At 46.7% G+C, this 20484-nt stretch overlaps 2 protein-coding genes across 10 annotated transcripts in view; one reads left to right on the top strand and one right to left on the bottom strand.

Annotated features, from left to right (window-relative positions):
• Nucleotides 1-3743: 3743 nt before the first annotated feature.
• Nucleotides 3744-15898, bottom strand: TRUB2 (TruB pseudouridine synthase family member 2). 8 transcript variants are annotated; one of them, XM_081279300.1, is made up of 9 exons: nt 15685-15822; nt 15221-15389; nt 14627-14662; nt 13850-13924; nt 12483-12544; nt 9898-9979; nt 7552-7624; nt 6029-6164; nt 3744-5142 (listed from the first exon to the last, which is right to left on the bottom strand). In XM_081279300.1, exons 2-9 carry the CDS (start codon nt 15288-15290, stop codon nt 4813-4815), a joined length of 864 nt encoding a protein of 287 aa, XP_081135426.1. In that variant the 5' UTR covers nt 15291-15389; nt 15685-15822; the 3' UTR covers nt 3744-4812. The 8 variants fall into 8 exon arrangements, with proteins under 8 accessions (XP_081135426.1, XP_081135424.1, XP_081135420.1 ...); XM_081279294.1 differs by having other exon boundaries at nt 3745-5142; nt 15221-15349; nt 15685-15897; XM_081279295.1 differs by having other exon boundaries at nt 3747-5138; nt 6028-6164; nt 15221-15349; nt 15685-15892.
• Nucleotides 15899-15931: 33 nt separating this feature from the next.
• Nucleotides 15932-20484, top strand: part of LOC308641084 (long-chain fatty acid transport protein 4) — a 29781-nt gene continuing 25228 nt past the window's right edge. The window contains exons 1-3 of one of the 2 annotated variants that reach the window (XM_081279291.1): nt 15932-16290; nt 16377-16508; nt 20036-20132. In XM_081279291.1, coding sequence (XP_081135417.1) covers nt 16221-16290; nt 16377-16508; nt 20036-20132 — 299 coding nt within the window. In that variant the 5' untranslated portion in view covers nt 15932-16220. The remainder of the gene's footprint in view (nt 16291-16376; nt 16509-20035; nt 20133-20484) is intronic. The other variant, XM_081279293.1, reaches the window with a different exon arrangement.

Genomic DNA, 20484 nt, shown 5'->3' with positions numbered 1-20484 from the left:
TCTTCTTAGAGTGCAAACAGTTTACATTTTTATTTAGGCAAGGGAAGGGGAGCTGCTTGGTGAAAGGGAGAGTTAGATCTGCCCACCCTGAGTCTCAGCAGCTAGACCAATGTGCCTTGGGCCCTGCCCCATCACAGCCGAAACCAGAGTGCTGAGGCTAGCCCATTTTTTAATTTTAATTTTTTTTTAGTCCAGGGATTGAACCCAGGGGCGCTCTACCACTGAGCTACATACCCAGCACTTAAAACAAAACAAAAACAAAAACAACAACAAAAAAAACCTCTTGCTATGTTGCTGAGGCTGGCCTCAAACTTGCAATTCTACCTTAGCCTCCTGAGCTGCTGGGATTGCAGGAATGTGCCACTGTGCCTGGCCATCCCATCAGTTCTTAAGGGGACTCCAATAACCACAGCATCACAGCAGCTGGTCAACTGCAGCAGCTCACTGCTGCCATGGTGGCTGGGTGTGGGCAGGGGAGTAGGTGGTCTGCCCTGACCTCTGGGGAATTTTCTGGTCATGGGACAATGTGCTGAGAAGCACTAAGCCAGCCCAGCTGCTGGGTCTAAACCACCTTCAAATTTGAATGAAGTCCTAAACCCCAGTACCTCAGAATGCCACCTAATTTGGAAACTGGGTGATTGTGGATGCACTTAGTTAGGAGGAGGCCATAATAGAGCAAGGTGAACCTCATATGTGACTGGTGTTCTCATAAAGGGGGAGAATTTGAAGACAGATTTGGATGGATAACACCATATGAGTTGAAGGCAGAAATTGGTGGATGCTTCTGCAAGCCAAAGTACACCAAAGATTGCCAGTAAACCACCAGAAGTGAGGCAGCAGCATGGTACTGGGTCTCCCTCAGCCTCAGAAGGAGCCAACCCTACAGACATCTTGGTCTTGGGATTTCAGACTCCAGAAGTAAGACAGTAAGTTTCTATGGTTGAAATCATTCCGTTTGTGGGACTCTTGTCAATCCCAAACATCTGAAGAAAAATACAGCCCCTTGTGGCCTCTAATGGAGCACTCTTTCTTAAAGAACTAGCATTGTAGTCACATGAAGAAACTTGCTAAAAACATAGGTGCCTGGGCCCCACCTCAGACCTGCATTAGAATCTAAGGGTTGGGACTAGGATTTATCTTTTTTTTTTTTTTTTTTTTAAAAGAGTGAAAGAGGAGGGGGGGAGAGAGAGAGAGAGAGAGAGAGAGAGAGAGAGAGAGAGAGAGAGAGAGAATTTTTAATATTTATTTTTTAGTTATCGGCGGACACAACATCTTTGTTTGTATGTGGTGCTGAGGATCGAACCCGGGCTGCACACATGCCAGGCGAGCGCGCTACTGCTTGAGCCACATCCCCAGCCCCACTAGGATTTATCTTTTGGGGCCAGTGTTGGGAATTGAACCCAGAGCCTCATGGATGCTAGGCAAGTACTCTACCACTAAGCTTTATCTCCAGTTCTAGAATTGGATTTTCAAAGATATTTCCAGGTTTTTCACTAGACTTTTTTTTTTTTTTTTTTTGGTGCTGGGGATTGAACCCAGGGCCTTGTGCATGTGAGGAAAGCACTCTACCAACTGAGCTATATCCCCAGCCCTTCACTAGACTTTTTTTTTTTTTTTTGCAGGGGGATGGTGGTGCTGCTGGGCACTGAACCCAAGGCATCAAGCATACCATGCTACACTACATCCACAGCGCCAGAGACTTTTTGGACTGGGAATTGGACTCAGGGGCACTTAACCACCGAGTTCCCCCATCCCCATTCCTTTTTTATTTTTTAAATTTTTTATTTATTTATTTTTTTTAGAGAGTGAGAGAGAGGGAGAGAGAGAGAATTTTTTTTAAGATTTATTTTTTAGATTCCAGCGGACACAACATCTTTTGTTTGTGTGTGGTGCTGAGGATCAAACCCGGGCCGCATGCATGCCAGGCGAGTACGCTACCGCTTGAGCCACATCCCCAGCCCTTATTTTTTTTATTTTGAGGGTCTCACCAAGTTACTCAGGGCCTTGCTAAGTTGCTGAGGCTGGTTTTGAATTTGTGATCCTACTGCCTCAGCCTCTTGGGTCACTGGGATTACAGGTAAGAGCCACCAAGCCTTTTTTTTTTTTTTTTAACAGTTATTTGCAGAGAAAACTCAGAGGACAACAGGATTCCTACATACTTGGCATCATGCCCCACATTATGGTATTATCATCTTACATTATTAGTATAATAAGCTTATTAATGAACCGTTATTTCTACATCACGATTAACCAAAATGTATAGTTTATTTCAATTGCTTATTTCCTCCAACTGTCCTTTCTCTGTTCCTGGATCCCATCCAGGAGATACTTACTCAATCGTCCAATCTCTAGGCAAATCTTAGCTGTGGCAGTTTCTTAAGACTTTCCTTGCTTTTAACCTTGTTCGGGTATTTCATAGAATGCCCTGCCACTGGAGTCTATTTGGTGTTTTCCTCATTAATAGAGTTAGGGACCTTTAGGAAGTGGTCACAAAGGTAAAGGGCCAATTTCATCACATCAAATGTGCACACCAGCAGCAGGACTTGTGACTGATGTTGCTCACCTGGCTAAGGTTCCTGTTTGTCAGGTATTCAGCTGGCAGATCTTTGTGCAAGAAGACAAAAGGTAGAGGGAAGGCCTGACACTTGGAGAAGCACTGGAAACCCACCTTCATTTGTTCCCACAACAAGATGGGCAAAATCATTATTCTCATTTCATGGATGAGGAAGCTGAACTTTTAAGACACCGGAGCCAGAAACCTGCTGAGCCAGAGCTGCTCAGCCCTGCTCAGAGTTGCAGGTTGTTTGAGTAGGTAAAGGGGTCATGGTGGTGGGGCCTCAGTTTCCACAGGTGACAATATAGACAAGAGATACTCCAGTGCTTGCCTCAGAATCAAAGCAGCCCAAGGGGAAATAAACATAATAGAAAAGACAACCCTGCCAAAGAGGAAGGGAAAAAAAAAAAAAGAAAAGAAAAGCCAGGTGTTGCAGTGCATGCCTATAATCCCAGCTACTTAGGAGCAGAGGCAGGATTGAAAATTTGAGATCAGCCTGGGCAATTTAGAAAGACCCTGCCTAAAGGACTGGGGTAGTGGCTCAAGTTGTAGAATGCTCGCCTAGCATGTGTGAAGCTCCGGGTTTGATCCTCAGCACCACATAAAAATAAAATAAAGATATTATATCCACCTAAAACTAAAAATATTTTTAAAAAAAGAAAGAAAAGAAAGGGCTGGGGGTGTAACTCAGTGGTAGAGTGCTTGCCTAGTGTTTGTGAGGCTCTTGGTTCAATTCCCACTAGAGTGGGAAAAAAAAGTACATGGGGGGTGGGGTGGCTGGGGTTGTGGCGCAGTGGTAGAGCACTTGCCTACCATGTGTGAGGCACTAGATTCGATCCGCAGCACCGCATAAAAATAAATAAATAAGATAAAGGTACGGTGTTCATCTACAACTAAAATATTTTAAAAAGTACATGTCGGGGGGGCTGGGGATGTGGCTCAAGCAGTAGCACGCTCGCCTGGCATGCGTTCGGCCCGGGTTCGATCCTCAGCACCACATACCAACAAAGATGTTGTGTCCGCCGAAAAAACTAAAAAAATAAATATTAAAATTCTTTTTTTTTTTTAGAGAGAGAGAGAGAGAGAATTTTTTAATATTTATTTTTTAGTTTTCGGCGGACACAACATCTTTGTTTGTATGTGGTCCTGAGGATCAAACCTGGGCCGCACACATGCCAGGCGAGCGCGCTACCGCTTGAGCCACATCCCCAGCCACCTCCTGCACTTTTTACTGTTAAAACACAGCCACGACAGTTGTCTGTATATAAATGTCTCTAACCATGTAGGACAGAATCCTGATGGTGGCTTGATCATAGGGCAGAAGGATTAAATTCTGATACACACTACCAATGACTCCTAAGAGAGCAGTTTCACAGATGGCCCATTTTCTTGCCCCATCACCAATACAGCATATTACCTTTTTTTTTTTTCCCCCGTGTGTGTGGTGCTGGGGATTGAACCCAGAGCCTTGTACATGTGAGGCAAGCACTCTACCAACTGAGCTATATCTCCAGCCCGGCCTATTATCTTTTAATTAATTCTCCCACTCTGAGAGACAAGTCATTTTCTTCTTTCATTAATAGGGAGGCTGAAGGCCATTTCTGGTGTACTAGCTTCTCGGATTTTTGGTTTTTGTTTTTCAGTGCTGGGGGTGAAACCCAGGGCCACACACACGTTAGGCAACCACTGAGCTACAGCTCCAGCCCCTTAGATTACTTTTGATACACAAACAGTTCAAATCATTGCTCAACTGTTTTTGGAAAAATATTTGTAAAAGAATACTAAATGACATGAAATGATCACCAAATTGTGTGTGTGTTCTTTTTTCCGTATCAACTTTCTTGTCATTTTGTTCTTACTGTCGAATGTTCTTTATGTGGTATAGATTGGGCTGGGAATGTAGCTCAGTGGTAAAGCACTTGTCCAGCATGCTGAAGGCCCTGGCTCAACCACAAAAAGGAAAAAAAAAAAGCACATGTGTGTGTGCATACAGCCTGTGGACGCTGTTCCTAGCTAAAGATACTGCAAATTTTTTTATTAGTCTTAGTCTGTCATTTCTTTATCATCTCTTTCTCCATACAGAGTTTTTTCCTTTTCAATTGGGTTAAGCCCACTAATCTTTCCTATTACAGACTCAGTTTTGTGTCCATGTAGAAGAGCTTCTCTTACTCTCAATTCCTCCACACTCACTGGTTCTGGCTCATGAATACTGAGCCTTTATGCTACAGCGCCCACTGCCCCGCCAACAGCCTGGCCTATCAATGCCCTGCACAGCTCCCTGCCCCCATGGCGGAGCTCAGGCCTTCGGAGTTCCAGGATGGGCTGGGACTGGGGAGCTCCTGGGTGCCCAACCTTGGCTTCAGGTTCTTTTCCAGCTCGGCTGCCACCCGGGGGGCTGCAGCCTGGATGGCATCCTGGATGCTGTGTAGGTCCCAGTGAGTCCTCAGGAGGGCATCATCCAGTGTGAAGAAGCCGTCCCGTGTGCGGCGCACTTGGGAGCAGACAGCAGTGGTCTTCAGCTCCAGGCCGATCTCATGCACCAGCTTGCGCAGCTGCTGCTGTGTCTCGTGCATACACTGCACCTCTGCCGGGGACATGGATGGACACTGAGGTCAGGAATTGCCTCTGGCATCTGGATGCCTCAACTGTGTAATAGCCTTGGCAAGACACTTCAGCTTTCTGGGCCTTGCTGTGCAGAATGCAGTCCTGTGGGGACCCCTAAGAGTTTGCCAGACATGTAGGATCCAAAACCCCACCTGCACTGCTGGGTTGGAACCTGCCTTTTAAGAAATCCCCCAAGTAACCAAGGGGCAGGTGAGAATTTGAGAAGTATTACTCCAAGACCTCATTTCTTAATTTGTAAACAGGAATTATAAAGACTAAAGAGATCATTTATACATGGTGCTTAGCATTCAGAGTCTTGATCAGTGCTCAAGAAAAGCCTTGGTTAGCCTGGCATGGTGGTACACACCTGTAATCACAACAACTAGGGAGGCTGAAGCAGGAGGATTGCAAGTTCAAGCCTCAGCAACTCAGCAAGACCTTGACTCAAAAACTATAAAATACAAAAAATTTAAAGGACTGGGGACATGACTCAGTGGTAAAGTGGCCCTGGAGTAAAGCTCCAGGGCCAAAAAAGAAAAGCCCTTGTTCACATGACTAACAGTCATAGATGGAACAAAGATCCTGAGCTGGGCAGGACCCGGGAAACGACAGCGATGTCTGAGGGGCCCAGAGCAATGGAGATTGTTCTGGAACCTATATCTGTTCAGTTCTGACTTCAAAGGCTGACTTGGCAGGAGTCAGGGCTGCACTGGGTTCAGGTAAGTCTGGGTCAGAGCGGGAAGGAAATTGGCCCCTGAAGCCTTAATCAGCAGAGATCAGGGTTGGTGTGTGCTTGCCTTGGCTGAGCCTGAAAGGCAGGCTCCTGCCAAAGCATTCCATAGGGGCTCCGACTTCTTGAGGCAGCTTACCTAAGAGGAACTCTGGAGGTGCAAAATGGAGGCACCGGATGCCAGTGATCAACATCGGGGACTTGTTCATGGGCCGGATCACACCTCTCGTGGCCATCTCATAGGCCTCCTGGGACTGCAGGTCTAGGTTAGAGTACCTGGGGAGCAGGGGGTAGTGTGGGTGGAGGTGCAGCCAGCTCCTGCCCCACCATGGAAGGTGCTTCCTCTCACTTGCTCTATGCTCCCCACCCACCCCCTACTCTCCAGCCACCTTTGGAGCAGTTTCCTTTACTTGGTCCCCTTCAATCACCAAAGGCAGCCTCTGCCCACGTTCCCTGGGCTCACTGGTGACCCAGGCTGAGAGGGTGATGGGCCCTATGCTCCAGCATCTCAGCCTGATCATCCTGCAGGCACTGCACACTCAACCCAAGTAACCCACAACATGCCCAACATGGGTTCCTCCTCCCTGTCCCAACTCCCAGTGGCCCAGGATATTTTCCCAGACTCTTCTCTCTTTGTGCCCACATCATCCTGTCCATCCTGCTTCCATTTTATTTTTTATGGTACTGGGAATTGAACTCAGAACCTGGCACATGCAGGGCAAGAGCTATACCAGTGAGCTACATCCTGAGCCCTTTTTATTTTGACAGAGTCTTGCTAAATTGCTGAGGCTGGCCTGGAACTTTTGATCTTCCTGCCTCTGCCTCCTGAGTGCTGGGATTACAGGTGTGTACCACCACACCCAGGTGTTTTATGTTTTGTTGTTGGTGGTTTATTATTATTATTATTATTATTATTAATTTATTTTTTGAGATGAGGTCTTGCTATGTTGCCTGTAGCAACATAGTGTGGTCTTAAACTTCTGAACTCAGGTGCCCCTGTCTCAGCCTCCAGAGTAGCTGGGATGACACAAGCCACCTCATCCAGCTCCCACTCATTCTTGAAATCATGTTCTCCAGGCCATTTTCTCTAATCACAGCTGCTTCCCCATCTCAGGTGGCTGTTCTGCTGTGTCCCTGTTCCTCAGGCACCTGTCTGATCCTCTGAAGTCCTCAGCACATTTCTGGAAGGCATGGGTTCTTTCTGTCCCATTCACAGACAAGAAAAGTCAGACTCCAGCAGGGTAGGGTCTCACCCAAGGCCACAGCACTGATGTCTAGGAACCAGGAATCCTAAGTGGGCTGCCACAAGGGCCCAAGGTCGTAGTTACTAGGTGACCCCACCACCATCCCTATCTCCAGCTCTGTGCCTCCAGGATGTGGATCCAGGTTTCCAAGCTCCCAAGATTGGCACTGGGATTTCTTGCTCTCCTTTATTTTATTTATTTATTTATTTATTTATTTATTTATTTATTTATTTATTTCCCCAGTGGCCAGAACAAGACGTGGCAGAAACACTTCTGCATGCCCTGAGAGGAACGGGCAGTTCCATTTAGTTTTGAGTTGTAAAAACAGGATCCTTGGAATCTGTACCAGGGCAGGCAGAGCCTACAGAGCTCTGCAGGCACTTCTTGTTGTCCCAGCACCTCCCCAGGACCCCACTTACATCACCAGGGCCTTCTGATGGGAGCCTTGGATAACAGCCAGAATCCGGTCCAGCTTCTCTCTAGTCACATGATCTGCAAAACGCAGTTGTGGGGTGTCAGTACACAGGTACCCATTGAGGAGAGGCGACAGCAAACTGGCAAGCTCCTTTCCTCCAAACCAACTCCATCCTTAAAATCAGCCAGAGAAGGGTTCCAGGGAGTGAAGTCCAGAGTCCTCTGAGAAAAGTCTTCATGAAAGCTCTGCACCCTCTTCTCAGCAAAGACACAGGAACTTAATATATTTATATATTTTTAGTTGTAGATGGACACAATATCTTTATTTATTTATTTTCACGTGGTGTTGAGGATCGAACCCAGTGCCTCACATATGTGAGGTAGGTGCTCTACCACTCAGCTATAGCCCCAGCCCAGGAACTTAATATTTTGAGGATATGTTCCAGGGGCTCACAGATTCCCTAAAGCCACCCAGACTCAGCTTAAGAACATCTTCTTGGGGCTGGGATTGTGGTTCAGCAGTAGAGCGCTTGCCTAGCACGGGTGGGACCCAGGTTCGATCCTCAGCACCACATAAAAATAAAGGCATTGTGTTGTATCCATCTACCCTAAAAAAAAAATAAATAAATAAATAATAAAAATAAAAATAAAAAGAACATCTTCTTCTGGAAATGGAGGGTCAAAGACCTAACGTGACTCACCAAATATCCTAAGTCACATCTCTTATGCCCTGGCCTTGGGTTTTCCATGCCAGGGACCCTTGGAGGAGGGTGCCACCTGCCCAAATGTAGAAACAGGAAGTAAGGAGTGAGAGTGGAGCTTGGTGTGGTGGTGCCAGCTACTTGGGAGGCTGAAACAGGAAGATTCTAGGTTCAAGGCCATCCTCAGCAATTGACCAAGACCTTGTCTCAAAATGAAAAATAAAAATGGCTGGAGAGGGGAGGAAAGAATAGAAGTTCATTAGATTAGACAAAAGGAAATAAAGGAAGAGAATGGGAATGGGAAAAACAGTAGAATGAATTGGACATCACTTTCCTATGAATATACGACCAGTGAAACTCCACACCATGTACAACCACAAGAATGGGATCCTAATAAGTTATACTTCATGCATGTATAATATGTCAAAATACGCTTTACTAGAGTTGGGGTTGTAGTTCAGTATGGCAGAGTGCTTGCCTAGCACATGTGAGGCACTGGGTTCTATCCTTAGCACCACATTTTTTTTAAAAAAGGTATTGTGTCCATCTACAACTAATTTTTTTTAAAATACACTTTACTGTTATGTATATCTAAAAAGAAGAAATAAAATTTTTAAAAATATGGGAAAAACAAAAAAAATGGGATGGAGATTCAGTCAGTGGTAGACTGCCCCTGGGTTCAATCCCCAGTGCCACCAAAACAAAAACAGAAGCAAAAAAAAAAAAACAAAAAACCTGGGAATGGCTCTGACACCTGGTCCCACCAAGTGACTATAGCAGCCTGGAGACTTTCACAAATTCCAGTTGGCCTGGAGCCTAGGGCCCAGGTGGGGCAAGTGTCAACTTCTGGTAGCAAGGGCCAGAGCTCTAGAACCAGGTGTGGGGACAGAAGGTTTGCCAGCCTGGAAGGGCCCTGCCTTCTTTTTTTTTTTTTTTAGAGAATTTTTTTAATATTTATTTTTTAGTTTTCAGCAGACACAACATCTTTGTTGGTATGTGGTGCTGAGGATCGAACCTGGGCCGCACGCATGCCAGGCGAGCGCGCTACCGCTTGAGCCACATCCTCAGCCCCAAGGGCCCTGCCTTCTTGACCTTCCTCACACTGCCTGTCATCTTACCTGGAATGTACCTACCACTGCCTCCTCCCCCTCTTTGATTCCCCTTTCCCAGGAAGCCCCTCCTGGATCCTGTGGCTTCTTCCTGTTGGCTCTCTTTCTCAGCATTTACTGTTCTTTTTTTACCTTATTTTTCAGTTATATAATTAACACATGAATCTTCTTTTTAAAAATGTAGGTTAGCAACAACAAATCTCTCTCTCTATTTCACCAAATTCTGGCTTCCTCCCTTGCAGAAGTATCAACTTGGTAATTGTTTCCAGGCGTTTTTTGGGACATTGACACATATTTATGTGTACAAATATATAGTGTTGCTTTGCCTCATGTTTCCTATCCTTTACAGAAGAGGTGGGATCCATGTGCTAGGCTGGGGACCTCCATCTGATTCACCATTTTCCCCCAGTGCCTGGTACTCAAAATCCTCTTCCAATGAACATGCAATAGATCCCATGGAATGTCTCAGAACACAGGCTCACTGAGAAGCCAACGTGGAGGGCAGTGGCAGCCACCACTCCCACCCACCCCAGGCTCTTACCATATGTGGTCTTCTCCACCAGCCGTCCATCCTCATGGAAGTCGTCCGTGGCTTTGCCTAGAAGACCGCGCACTGTATAATCCTGTGAGGCAGGAAGAAGATCCAATCAGAATTCCCACTCCAAGCTCTGGTGCAGAGGAAGAGGAAAGCTGAGGCTGGGGTGGGGGTCCTTGGGTCCTGCTCAGGGAGCTCCCATGTACAGCCCCTGACCCTAGGGAAGGGTGCTAGCTCGGCTATGGGGCTTGGGCAGCTCTCTTGCTCTTTGTGCCCCAATTCTCTTCTGTGACCTGGGGACCACGACAGGGCCAATCTCATGGTGATGTTAAACCAGCCCACCAGCAAAGAGTGCCGATCGTCACCCTGCAACGACCCCATACCTCTCCATTTCTCCACCCAGCCACCCAATAATGAGTGACTCTCAGCATGCTGTTAGCTTCTCTTTACCCTCCAGGGTAACAAGGCTTTCCACAGTCATGTCAAGTCCTCCTGCCACCCTGATCTCAGGAGGGCCCCTTCTTCCAACTCTGCACAGCTAACTGCCTCTTCCATACGCAGCTCAATGGTAGAGTACTCAGGGTTCAATCAAAGTCCAGCAAGAAAAGAGTGAAGGCAGTGATGAGGGCAGAGTTGGTGATGACAGTGAATTTACTGAGCATATACGATGTGCCAGGGGCTGGGCTCAGCATTTACATGTGGTCATTAGTTTAATCTTCAAAGTAATGGTTAATTTGCATTGCCAACTTGATTGGATTAATAGATGTCAAGGAGGGCTGGGGTTGTGGCTCAGCAGTAGAGTGCTCGCCTAGAATGTGCAAGGCCCTGGGTCTGACCCTCAGTACCATATAGAAATAAATGAATAAAATAAAGGCATTATGTCCCAACTACAACTAAAAAATAAATTTAAAAAAAGAGATGCCAAGGATTAAGATTATGGGTGTGTCAATGAGGGTATGTCTAGAAATGACTGACATGTAAGATAGCCAACTGCAATGGAGACACTCACTAAGCGTGGCCAGCACCAACCAATGAGATGATGGCTTGGATAGAATAAAAGTTGGAAGAACAAAGAAGCAACAGCAGACATAAGCTCATTTCTTCTTGAACAGGTTCTTGATTGCTGCTACAATCATCTGAGTATATCAGATGATTGGCATCTAATGTTCTTTTTTACCTTATTTTTCAGTTATATAATTAACACATGAATCTTCTTTTAAAAATGTTGGTTAGCAACAACAAATATCTCTATTTCACAAAATTCTGGCTTCCTCCCTTGCAGAAGTATCAACTTGGTAATTGTTTCACTTCTTCACTTTTCCAAAGAGGACAGTGATTCTCCAGAAGGCTTAGGTCTCAGGCTAGGGTAGCACCATTGATCTCTCTTGTTCTGGGGCTTCAGCCTCTTGGACTGTGCAGCTACTGGTTCTCCCAGCTCTCTGGCCTGCAGACAGCCATTGTGGCCTCTCCAGCTTCTGGTCACATAAGGCAACCTAATAAGTCCCTTTTTACAATTATACTTCCTGTTGATTCTGTTCCTCTAGAAAACCTTGGCTAATATACCTGCAGAGGAAATACTATCCTCATTCCCTTTTTAAAAATGAGGAAACAGGTACACAGATGTTAAGAGACCCACCCAAGGACACATGGCTGGCAAAGAAATAGAAGTTGTTTATTTTTTGCAGTGCTGGGGATCAAACCCTGGGCATGCATCTGGGCAAGCCCTCTACCACTGAGCCACATCCCCAGCCCTGAAGCTGGGTTTTGAACTGGAGTCATATGACTCCAGAATCTATGCTCTTTAACATTAAGACAAGGTCCTTAACATGTAAATCTGCATGTACATTATGAGACCAGAGTCCACGGCCCCATCTTGGACAGGAAGCTCCTTGAGGACTTGATGATAACAGCCACTTCTCAGTCTTGGGGAAAGAATGAAATGGTGTCATGACCAGGCTCTGGTATGGGGCAAATGAAGGTTACAATTTCAGTTCTTAAAGCCTTAAAGACTTCGTGGGGCTGGGGAGGTAGTTCCATGGTAGGGCACTTGCCTAGCACATACAAGGTCCTGGATTTAATCCCTAGCACCACAGGAAACTTTTTTTTAAAAAGTTTGGGACCCTATATGTATGTCCCCTCTGTGAGAATCAGTCTCTCATCTGTAAAACTGGATTAGCCACAGATTCCACCTTACAGGTAGTGGTGAGGGATCCCCACAGAAATGTGTGTACAGTGTTGAGCGGAGCAGTCGGCACGTAATAACACCATTGGTCACCATCACAATATCAGTCTCCCCTAGTACATGATTATAAAAAAAGTTTGCTGATGGCCTGGGTGTTCCCTATGGTATCTTCAGCATCAGAATACTGCTAGTGGGCTGGGGATGTGGCTCAAGTGGTAGCGTGCTCGCCTGGCATGCGCGTAGCCTGGGTTCGATCCTCAGCGCCACATACAAACAAAGATGTTGTGTCCGCCAAAAACTAAAAAATATTAAAATTCTCTCTCTCTCTTAAAAAAAAAAAAAAAAAGAATACTGCTAGTGATCCCCAAGAAAGGACCAAGGGATAAGCAAGCTGTACTGGTTCCCTTACCTTGGTGAGGTGAGCATCGTACATGTCGGTGAGGAGTCTTCGTCCACATCCCACGCCAAGCACTGAAAGGCAGTCAGTCTCATCTCATGCCTGGCATCTCCCTCCTATTCCCCCAGAAATTCCCACCCCCGTTGCTGCCATTAGAATACTCCCAAGCTTCCGACGCCAGCAAGGTGGCAAAGAGAACCTCCTCTGCAGGAAGTGAGTGAGTTTTGGGTACTTCAAGATACCAATTTCTAGGCCTTGCCCATATGTACTGAATCTGTCACAAGGTGGGGAAGGGGTCTGGGTCCTTAGCAAGTTTCTCAGGGGATTCTATCCACTTAGAAACAAGAGACTTTGTGGGTAGCCTAGACCCATAGATTTGTAATCAAATATTGGTTGTCTCTGAGTATAACTTTTAATTTCTTTGGGATTTGAGCTCTGCATCGGTAAAATAGAGAGAAGCATCCTGTCCAGTGTCTGAGAGTGTCATGCAGATGGAAGAAGGCAGTGCACAGGAAGCTCGTTGGCACAAAGTAAGGGCCCAACAAATGGGGGTCTTTGTGGCCACTTCATGTGTCTCTCTCAGTCTGCTTGTTTCTCTGGCTGAAGGAGAGAACAACCCACATTCACTCTTGGAGAGGGTGAGCAGGGTAGATAGATGAGATCATGTCTGCCTTCCCATATTCCAAGAAGCAAGACAAGGGGACCATTGCCATTGAGGCTGAGGAACTAAGACCAACACCTGACCTTGGGGACACAAACAGCTTATGACTCAGGGCTTTGTGGGCCCAGCTCTGGCAATACTCAGACACTGGCCAGAGTCACATGCCTGGCTGCCCCATGATGAGATGATGGTGTTCCCTCTCAGGACCAGGGGCATTCACTAGCCACAGAACCCAGCCAAGCCACCCAAGCTCTTGAAGTCTTTTTTTTTTTTTTTAATATTTATTATTATTTATTTTTTTTAGTTATCAGCGGGCACAACATCTTTGTATGTGGTGCTGAGGATCGAACCCGGGCCGCACGCATACCAGGCGAGCGCAATACCGCTTGAGCCACATCCCCAGCCCCTCTTGAAGTCTTACTTTCTTTAATCATAAAACTATAAAGAATCTGCCTAATAAGTAAGGTTATTGTGGTGAATAAATGTACATTAAAGGTCTTGAGCCATGTCACATGGTAGAATCACTTGATAAAAGTAAGCAATTGTGATTACCCTCTTGTGACTCCCTCCATCCTACCAATCAATTCCCCAGCTGATCAGAGACTCAAGGCAGGAATCAGGGGAAGAGGCAGTGGTGTGAAGTGCACTGGGCTCATGGTAGCTCCCTGGTCCTTCCCTAAGACCGTATCACTGTACCCTCAAGCTGCCCACAACCTACCAAGTACCCCAGAAGACTGGATATCCAGCCGATGTCCCACACCAATCTTCAGGCTGGTGAATGCTGGCCCACACACTGGAAAAAAACAGCAAGGTCCATTTCCTCAATTAATCCAGCCTCCAGGATAACTCTGCACTGCATGCTGACCTCATTCCTTGAATGGTACCTCAAATCAGGATCAGGCTATACTCTCGGGCTTTTTTCCATGGAATCTGGGATCTAGAACTATTTTCTTAGTTCGTTAGGGCTCAGAGAAAGGACAACCCAAGAGGTTTCTTACTCTTCCTTTCACCAGTCTTCCAGTGAGAGACTTCAAGAGGACTGGGCATGCCAGGGACTATGGTACACACTGTAATCCCAGCAACTCTGGAGGCTAAGGCAGGAGGACTGCAAGTTCAAGGGCAGCTTCCGCAAACAGTTCTGTTGTTGAGCCACTTTACTGATTAAAAAGTCAGTCTTGCCAGGCACAGTGGCACATACCTGTAATCCCAGCTACTCAAGAGGCAGAGGCAGAAGGATGGCAAGCTTAAGGCTGGCCTGGGCAACTTTGAGAGACCATGTTTAAAATTTATTTATTTATTTATTTTTAAAAAATATTTATTTCTTGAAGTTTTTGGCGGACACAACATCTTTATTTGTACGTGGTGCTGAGGATCGAACCCAGGGCCGCGTGCATGCCAGGCAAGCACGCTACCGCTTGAGCCACATCCCCAGCCCCATGTTTAAAATTTAAAATAAATTAAAAATTAAAAAATAACTTAGTGGTAGAGTGCTTACCTAGCATGTACGAGTCTCTGGGTTCAATTCCCAGTACTAAAAAAAAAAAAAAGTCACTCTTTTTGAGAAGTCCCAAACCCCTCCTTAAGAATTCTATCTATAGGTCTCAATTCATATCAGGAGTCCTAGAATAATAAAAGAGTCAGTAAAACACAGTCCATAGGCCAAATCCTCAAGCCTGTGGGGGTCCTTTTGTTGCTGTTTTAAGAGATGGGGGTCTTGCTATGTTGCCCAGGTTGGCCTGGAACTCCTGGACTCAAATGACCCTTCTGCCCCAGTCTCCTAAGTCACTGGGTCTACAGGTACACACATAGCTGACTGTAGCTTTTTTGCATGACAATCTTAAAAGAATCATTCTTTCCCACAGTGTCTTGTGCCATTTTGTGCTGAAATGGTAGAGCTGAACAGTTGCAACAGAAACCACATGCCTGAAAAGCCTACAATATTTAGAATCTGGCCCTTTCCAGGAAAGTTTGCCAATCCCTGGTCTAATACTTCAAGGACCTGGGCCAGGAATCTGAGCACTGGGATACTGACGGAGGTCAGGGATTTTCTGTTAAGTATTAACCAAGATCCCGCCTGAATCTACCTTACCAAGCCTGTGCTTGGTGAGGGTGGGCACACTGGTGGCTGTGAGGGCCAGCTCCTCTTCATTGCCTTCCATGGGGCCCAACAAGAAGCGAACACGCTGTTCAGGAACAGACCGCTCCGCGGCATTGAGACCTGAATAAAGACAAATGTCTTGCCAGTTCTGTCAGAACAACTGGAAGAGAAGGGGACAGGGAAGTAAATGATGTAGAAGAGAGAAAATAAGCACAAAATAGCAGCAGTTAAGACAACTTGGGTTCAAATCCTGACTCTAATTATGCACCGTGTGACAACATACAATACTGCATTTCCCCATCTGAAAATAGTGGAGAATAAGAACAGATGAATAGGAAAGTGCTCTGCCCAGGAGAACAGTCACATGACTTTATTTTGCAGGAAGGATAGAAAGAAGCAGAGAGGGACCCCTAAAAGAACCTCAACAGGATAGTGCGTGGGTTCGAAGCACTCACCCTTCAGAAGCTGCTGTTCTACAGTATCCCGAAGGTGCAGCCACTTTAGCCCCGGGGGCTTATAGGCGGCGAAGAGCCCGTTCAACCGCGCCAGACCCATAACCACAGCCCACGCCCCCCGCACCCCTGGCGCCCCGGGCTCTCGGAAAAGCTGGGATTCAAACGGAAGTGTCGTACGGTTCTTTCCCAAATGTGGTCCTTACAATAGGCGTCGCCATGTTTCCTGGCCGGAAGAGGTTCTTATCATATTGTCCTCGGGGAAAACCTGAGAGGAGGAAATAGGGTCCGGTAGAGAATTGTAAAACTAGCGGGATTAGGTCTTTTTGGAGAAATTTTCTGGGGTTGCGGGAAACAGGGCACAACTTATATCAGTGAAAACTGCTGAGTTTCCTTCTCATACTTAGCTAGGTCCCTTTCCTATCGGTTCCACGAGAGGCCGTAGGCAGCTTAGTTTTTGACCTCTCTGGCACTCCGTTCCCGGAGAAGTTTAGAGCGTCGGCCTTGCCCCGCCTGCCCTTCGGTGGACGCCCGCTGCCATGGCGACGCTGCTGCGTCGGGCTCTGCTCCCCCTTCGTCCGCTCTCCAGCAGTACCCGGCCGGCTGCAGGCAAGTGGCGCTGGGTCCCAGGCCGAGGCGGGAGGAGCGTGCAGGCGCAGAGCTTGTCTGACCTCTGCCTTTTGCTTTCCCGGCAGATGTGCCCTTCCGGGCCAGGAGCCATGGCGCCAGCCGGCTCTACCCGGACCACATCCCCACCTCCCCGCTGCAGAAGGCGCTGCTCGCCGCGGGCTCGGCGGGAATGGCGCTCTACGACCCGTACCGCCACGGTAAGGCCGCGCGTGCTGGGCGCTCTGTCCCGGCAGCGAGAGGTCGGGGTGCCCTTGCTCTGGAAGCCTGGGCAGGTCCCCACCTCAAAGCCTCCTTTTCCTGGGTGCCTGGAGAATAGAACGGGTCGGGGTACCCAAACCTTGCTTCACCTCATAATCACCAGAAACATTTATAAAAACCAGATGCCTGGTTTCTGCCTAAACTCTTTGAATCCCAATCTGCCAGGCAGGGGGCGGGGAGGGATAAAAAGAGGGGTGCAGAGTCTGATCATTTATCTTTTAAAATTCCCGGAGATTCTGTCATCCATCTGTGTTTAGAACCCCTGGGCTAAAGGATTTATAAGCACCTGTCGCATTATAACATTCCTGCTAGAGCCGGGTGCTATGGCGCACGCCTTTAATTCCTGGTGCTAAGGCAAGAGGATCTCAAGTTCAAAGCCAGCCTCAGCAACTTAGCGAGGTTCTGTTTCCAAAATTAAAATAAAAGCGGGCCGGTGATGTGGCTTAAGCGCCCCCTGGGTTCCAATCCCTCATACTAAGAAAATAATAACAACATTCTTGCTAGAAAGTAAATTTTATGAGGTCGAATAACATGAATGCACAGAATTTGCAGCATTTAGAATAGTGCCTGACACATAGTAAATGCTCAGTAAATCTCAATAAATGTCTGCTGGCTGTATAATTAGAATTTTTTTTTAGGGGGGACGGGGGGATCTACCTTTCAGCTATATTCCCATCCCTAGAACACCCCCCCATTACTGGGAACTGAACCCAGGGCCTCCTACTTGTACTGTAGCACTGAACTGCACCCAACTTCAGGACTAGGCAACTAAGAGAATTCTGGCTTTCCAATTATAACCTCAGCACTTATAGAAAACACTGTCTGGGTTGAAGATTCAAGTAGTATTTATCTTGCTGCTTTTTATTTCCTATGCGTCCAGTTCCCCTGGACAGAGTTCTTAAGTAAAAGGCCGAGAATCTGGAGGTCTGAGGAACTCAGGCCTCCTCAAGATTTGGTTCCAGGAACTGGGCAACCTGGGACAAGGGACAGAGAGACAGGCACAGGGGAGGACTGATCTGAAAGAACAGTGGAGAACTACAGAGAACACTGGGGAGCATGGATATACATGTCCCATGGTATGGCCTGGGAGCTCACCTCCTCCCACACCTGCCTGGCAAATATCCCTGAGAAGAGCCTCTTTTCTGCTCCAGTTGTGCCAAGCTGTGACCCCTGACCTTCTCTAGCATGGCATTTGTCACATTGTTGTCATATTTGTCTCCTCTGCCAGGCTGGCCACACCCACCCATCACCCACTTCATCCTCCATCAGCTGAGCCTAACCTGGGAGCCCTGACCTGGGAGGCCCCCCTAGGCCACAGAGGCATCATCTCTAGAAGTGACCTCTCTCTGAAGATATACCATATCACCCCCTCTGCTTCCTAACTCTGCTCAAATGCCTACTATGGTGGCGGCTCACTAACTTATACATCAGTACTGCTCCTGACATTTGCAGGGCCGTGGGCAATTTCTACAAGCTGACCCATCAGGGGCTGCCCAGGGTCTCTGACCAGCCTGTATAAAAGCCCCAGATGGCCCTACACAGGCTGACTAACCACTGTGCCCCCTCCCCACCACAGGCACCCTGGTGGGCATAGCCCCTCCTCATGGTGCCCAGGGTTGTAATGGGGAGAAGGTAAACAAAATGTTTATGATCACAATCCAGGGGTTATTCTATAGGATGGACAAGGGCACAGGAAAGGGGCTATGCTCACCAGTGCATAAGGAAGGTCGCCTCTGGTAAGGAGTGCAGGCATGGCTAAAGACCAAATTACTTGGCACCCAGCCATGGAGGCCTGCAGATGAGGGTCCCTGGGCCCAGGAGGAATCAGGAGGCTGCTCAGGGCTCATTTCTGGAGGAGGAATTGGAGTTTCCTGGCCTCTATAACAGGTGTGGCAGGTGAGGCAATTTCCAACCAGATGCTGCTTTATTTATTTATTTTTTGTGGGGGGTGGGTACCAGGGATTGAACTCAGGGGCCCTTGACTACTGAGCCATATCACCAGCCTTATTTTGTATCTTTTATTTAGAGACAGGGTCTCACTGAGTTACTTAGTGCCTCACTTTTGCCAAGGCTGGCTTTGAACTTTCGATCCTCCTACCTCAGCCTCCCAAACTGCTGCGATTACAGGCATACACCACCGCACCTGGCTTAGATGCTGTTTTTAAAGGGCCAAGTTTCCCTGGCCCCTAGAACACTTTTTGTTTAAGTGGTACTGGGGATTGAATCCAGGGGTACTCTACCACTGAGCTATGTCCTCAGCCCTTTTATTTATTTTGAGACAGGGTCAGGCCTCAAACTTGTGATCCTCCTGCCTCAGCCTCCTGAGTCACTGGTGTTACAGAAGTGGACCACCATACTTGGCTGCTAGATAGTTCTTAAGATCCTATAGTTGGGGCTGGGGTTGTGGCTCAGCGGTAGAGCATTCGCCTAGCATGTGCGCACTCTGGGTTCTATCCTCAGCACCGCATAAAAATAAATAAAGGGGGCTGGGGATGTGGCTCAAGCGGTAGGTAGCGAGCTCAACTGGCATGCGTGTGGCCTGGGTTCGATCCTCAGCACCACATACAAAAAAGATGTTGTGTCTGGTGAAAACTAAAAAATAAATATTAAAAAAATTCTCTCTCTTTTTTAAAATAAAATAAAAATAAATAAAGGGGGGCTGGGAATGTGGCTCAGGCGGTAGCGCAGTCGTCTGGCATGCGTGCGGCCCAGGTTCAATCCTCAGCACCACATACCAACAAAGATGTTGTGTCCGCGGAGAACTAAAAAAAATAAATAAATATTAAAAATTCTCTCTCTCTCTCTCTCTCCTCTATCACTCTCTCTTTAAAAAAAATAATAAATAAATAAATAAAGGTGTTGTGTTCAACTACAACAAAAAATACTTAAAAAAAAAAAGATCCTATAGTGTCCTTTCCAGGATTTTTAAGTTCTAGAAAGTACTGTCACTCTTACTGAGAATAATAATGACAACTGCTCCTTAAGCACTGTGCTAAATATTTTATATAACATGATTTTTCTGGATTTCTCACATTAACCCTCTATGAAAGGTGTAATCTACACTTTACAAATTAGGACTCTGAGGCTTAGTGTGAAGCAATTTGTGTAAGTTCACCTAAATAGATCGTACCTGGTCTCAGACACAGCACTCTCTAATACCAGAGTCTGTACCAGTCAATGCAGACATGATATTCTTTTGTGATAATGAATGTGAAATGATTTATAAAGTCTTTAGAGCACTGTGCTAACCAAAGCCACCCCAGAAGATTAATAACATAAAATAAATCATAGATACATTGAGTCTAAGCTGTGTGCTAGGTGATATGCTAAGCATTTAAAATGGATTATTATAACTAAGAGGTAGATATTATCCCTGTTTTATAGTGTAGAAAACCAAGGATAAGACCAAGTCGAGTAACTTACCTAAGATCACATTCCCTATCTGTGCCCTTCTCTGTCATTTCAGACATGATTGCAGTTCTTGGGGAGACCACAGGATGCTGGACCCTGAAGGTCCTCAGGGACCAGATGAGGAGGGATCCAGAGGGTGCCAAGATCCTACAGTAGGTCCCAGCTCTACCTAGGGACTTGAAGTCATTTTCTAGGTATCCTGCACATATCTTAGCCAAAAGGCCAAGAAGCGATAGTTCTTTAGGGATCCTGACTTTTCTAGAGTCATATTTTATCAGCCCTGTTCTTTTAGGGATCTCTTCTTGATACCCTGACCATGGACATTGCACAGGCTGGGCACTGCCCAACTCCAGGGGCACCACTGATATATATGTGTGTGCAGTATGACCACCTTTGGGTTGTACAAGGTGGCAGCTCAGCCACAGGACTCCGTGCCTTCATTAAGCTCACAAAACGTGCTAGCTGTACCCTTCCCCTGTAGTACATCTGTAGTCTATCTTCCTA

Source organism: Spermophilus citellus (genome assembly GCF_964194105.1).
Source record: "Spermophilus citellus genome assembly, chromosome: 2".
Classification (NCBI taxonomy): domain Eukaryota; kingdom Metazoa; phylum Chordata; class Mammalia; order Rodentia; family Sciuridae; genus Spermophilus; species Spermophilus citellus.
The sequence above is the reverse complement of the archived record's forward strand: the minus strand, read 5'-3'. Positions and strand labels throughout refer to the sequence as shown.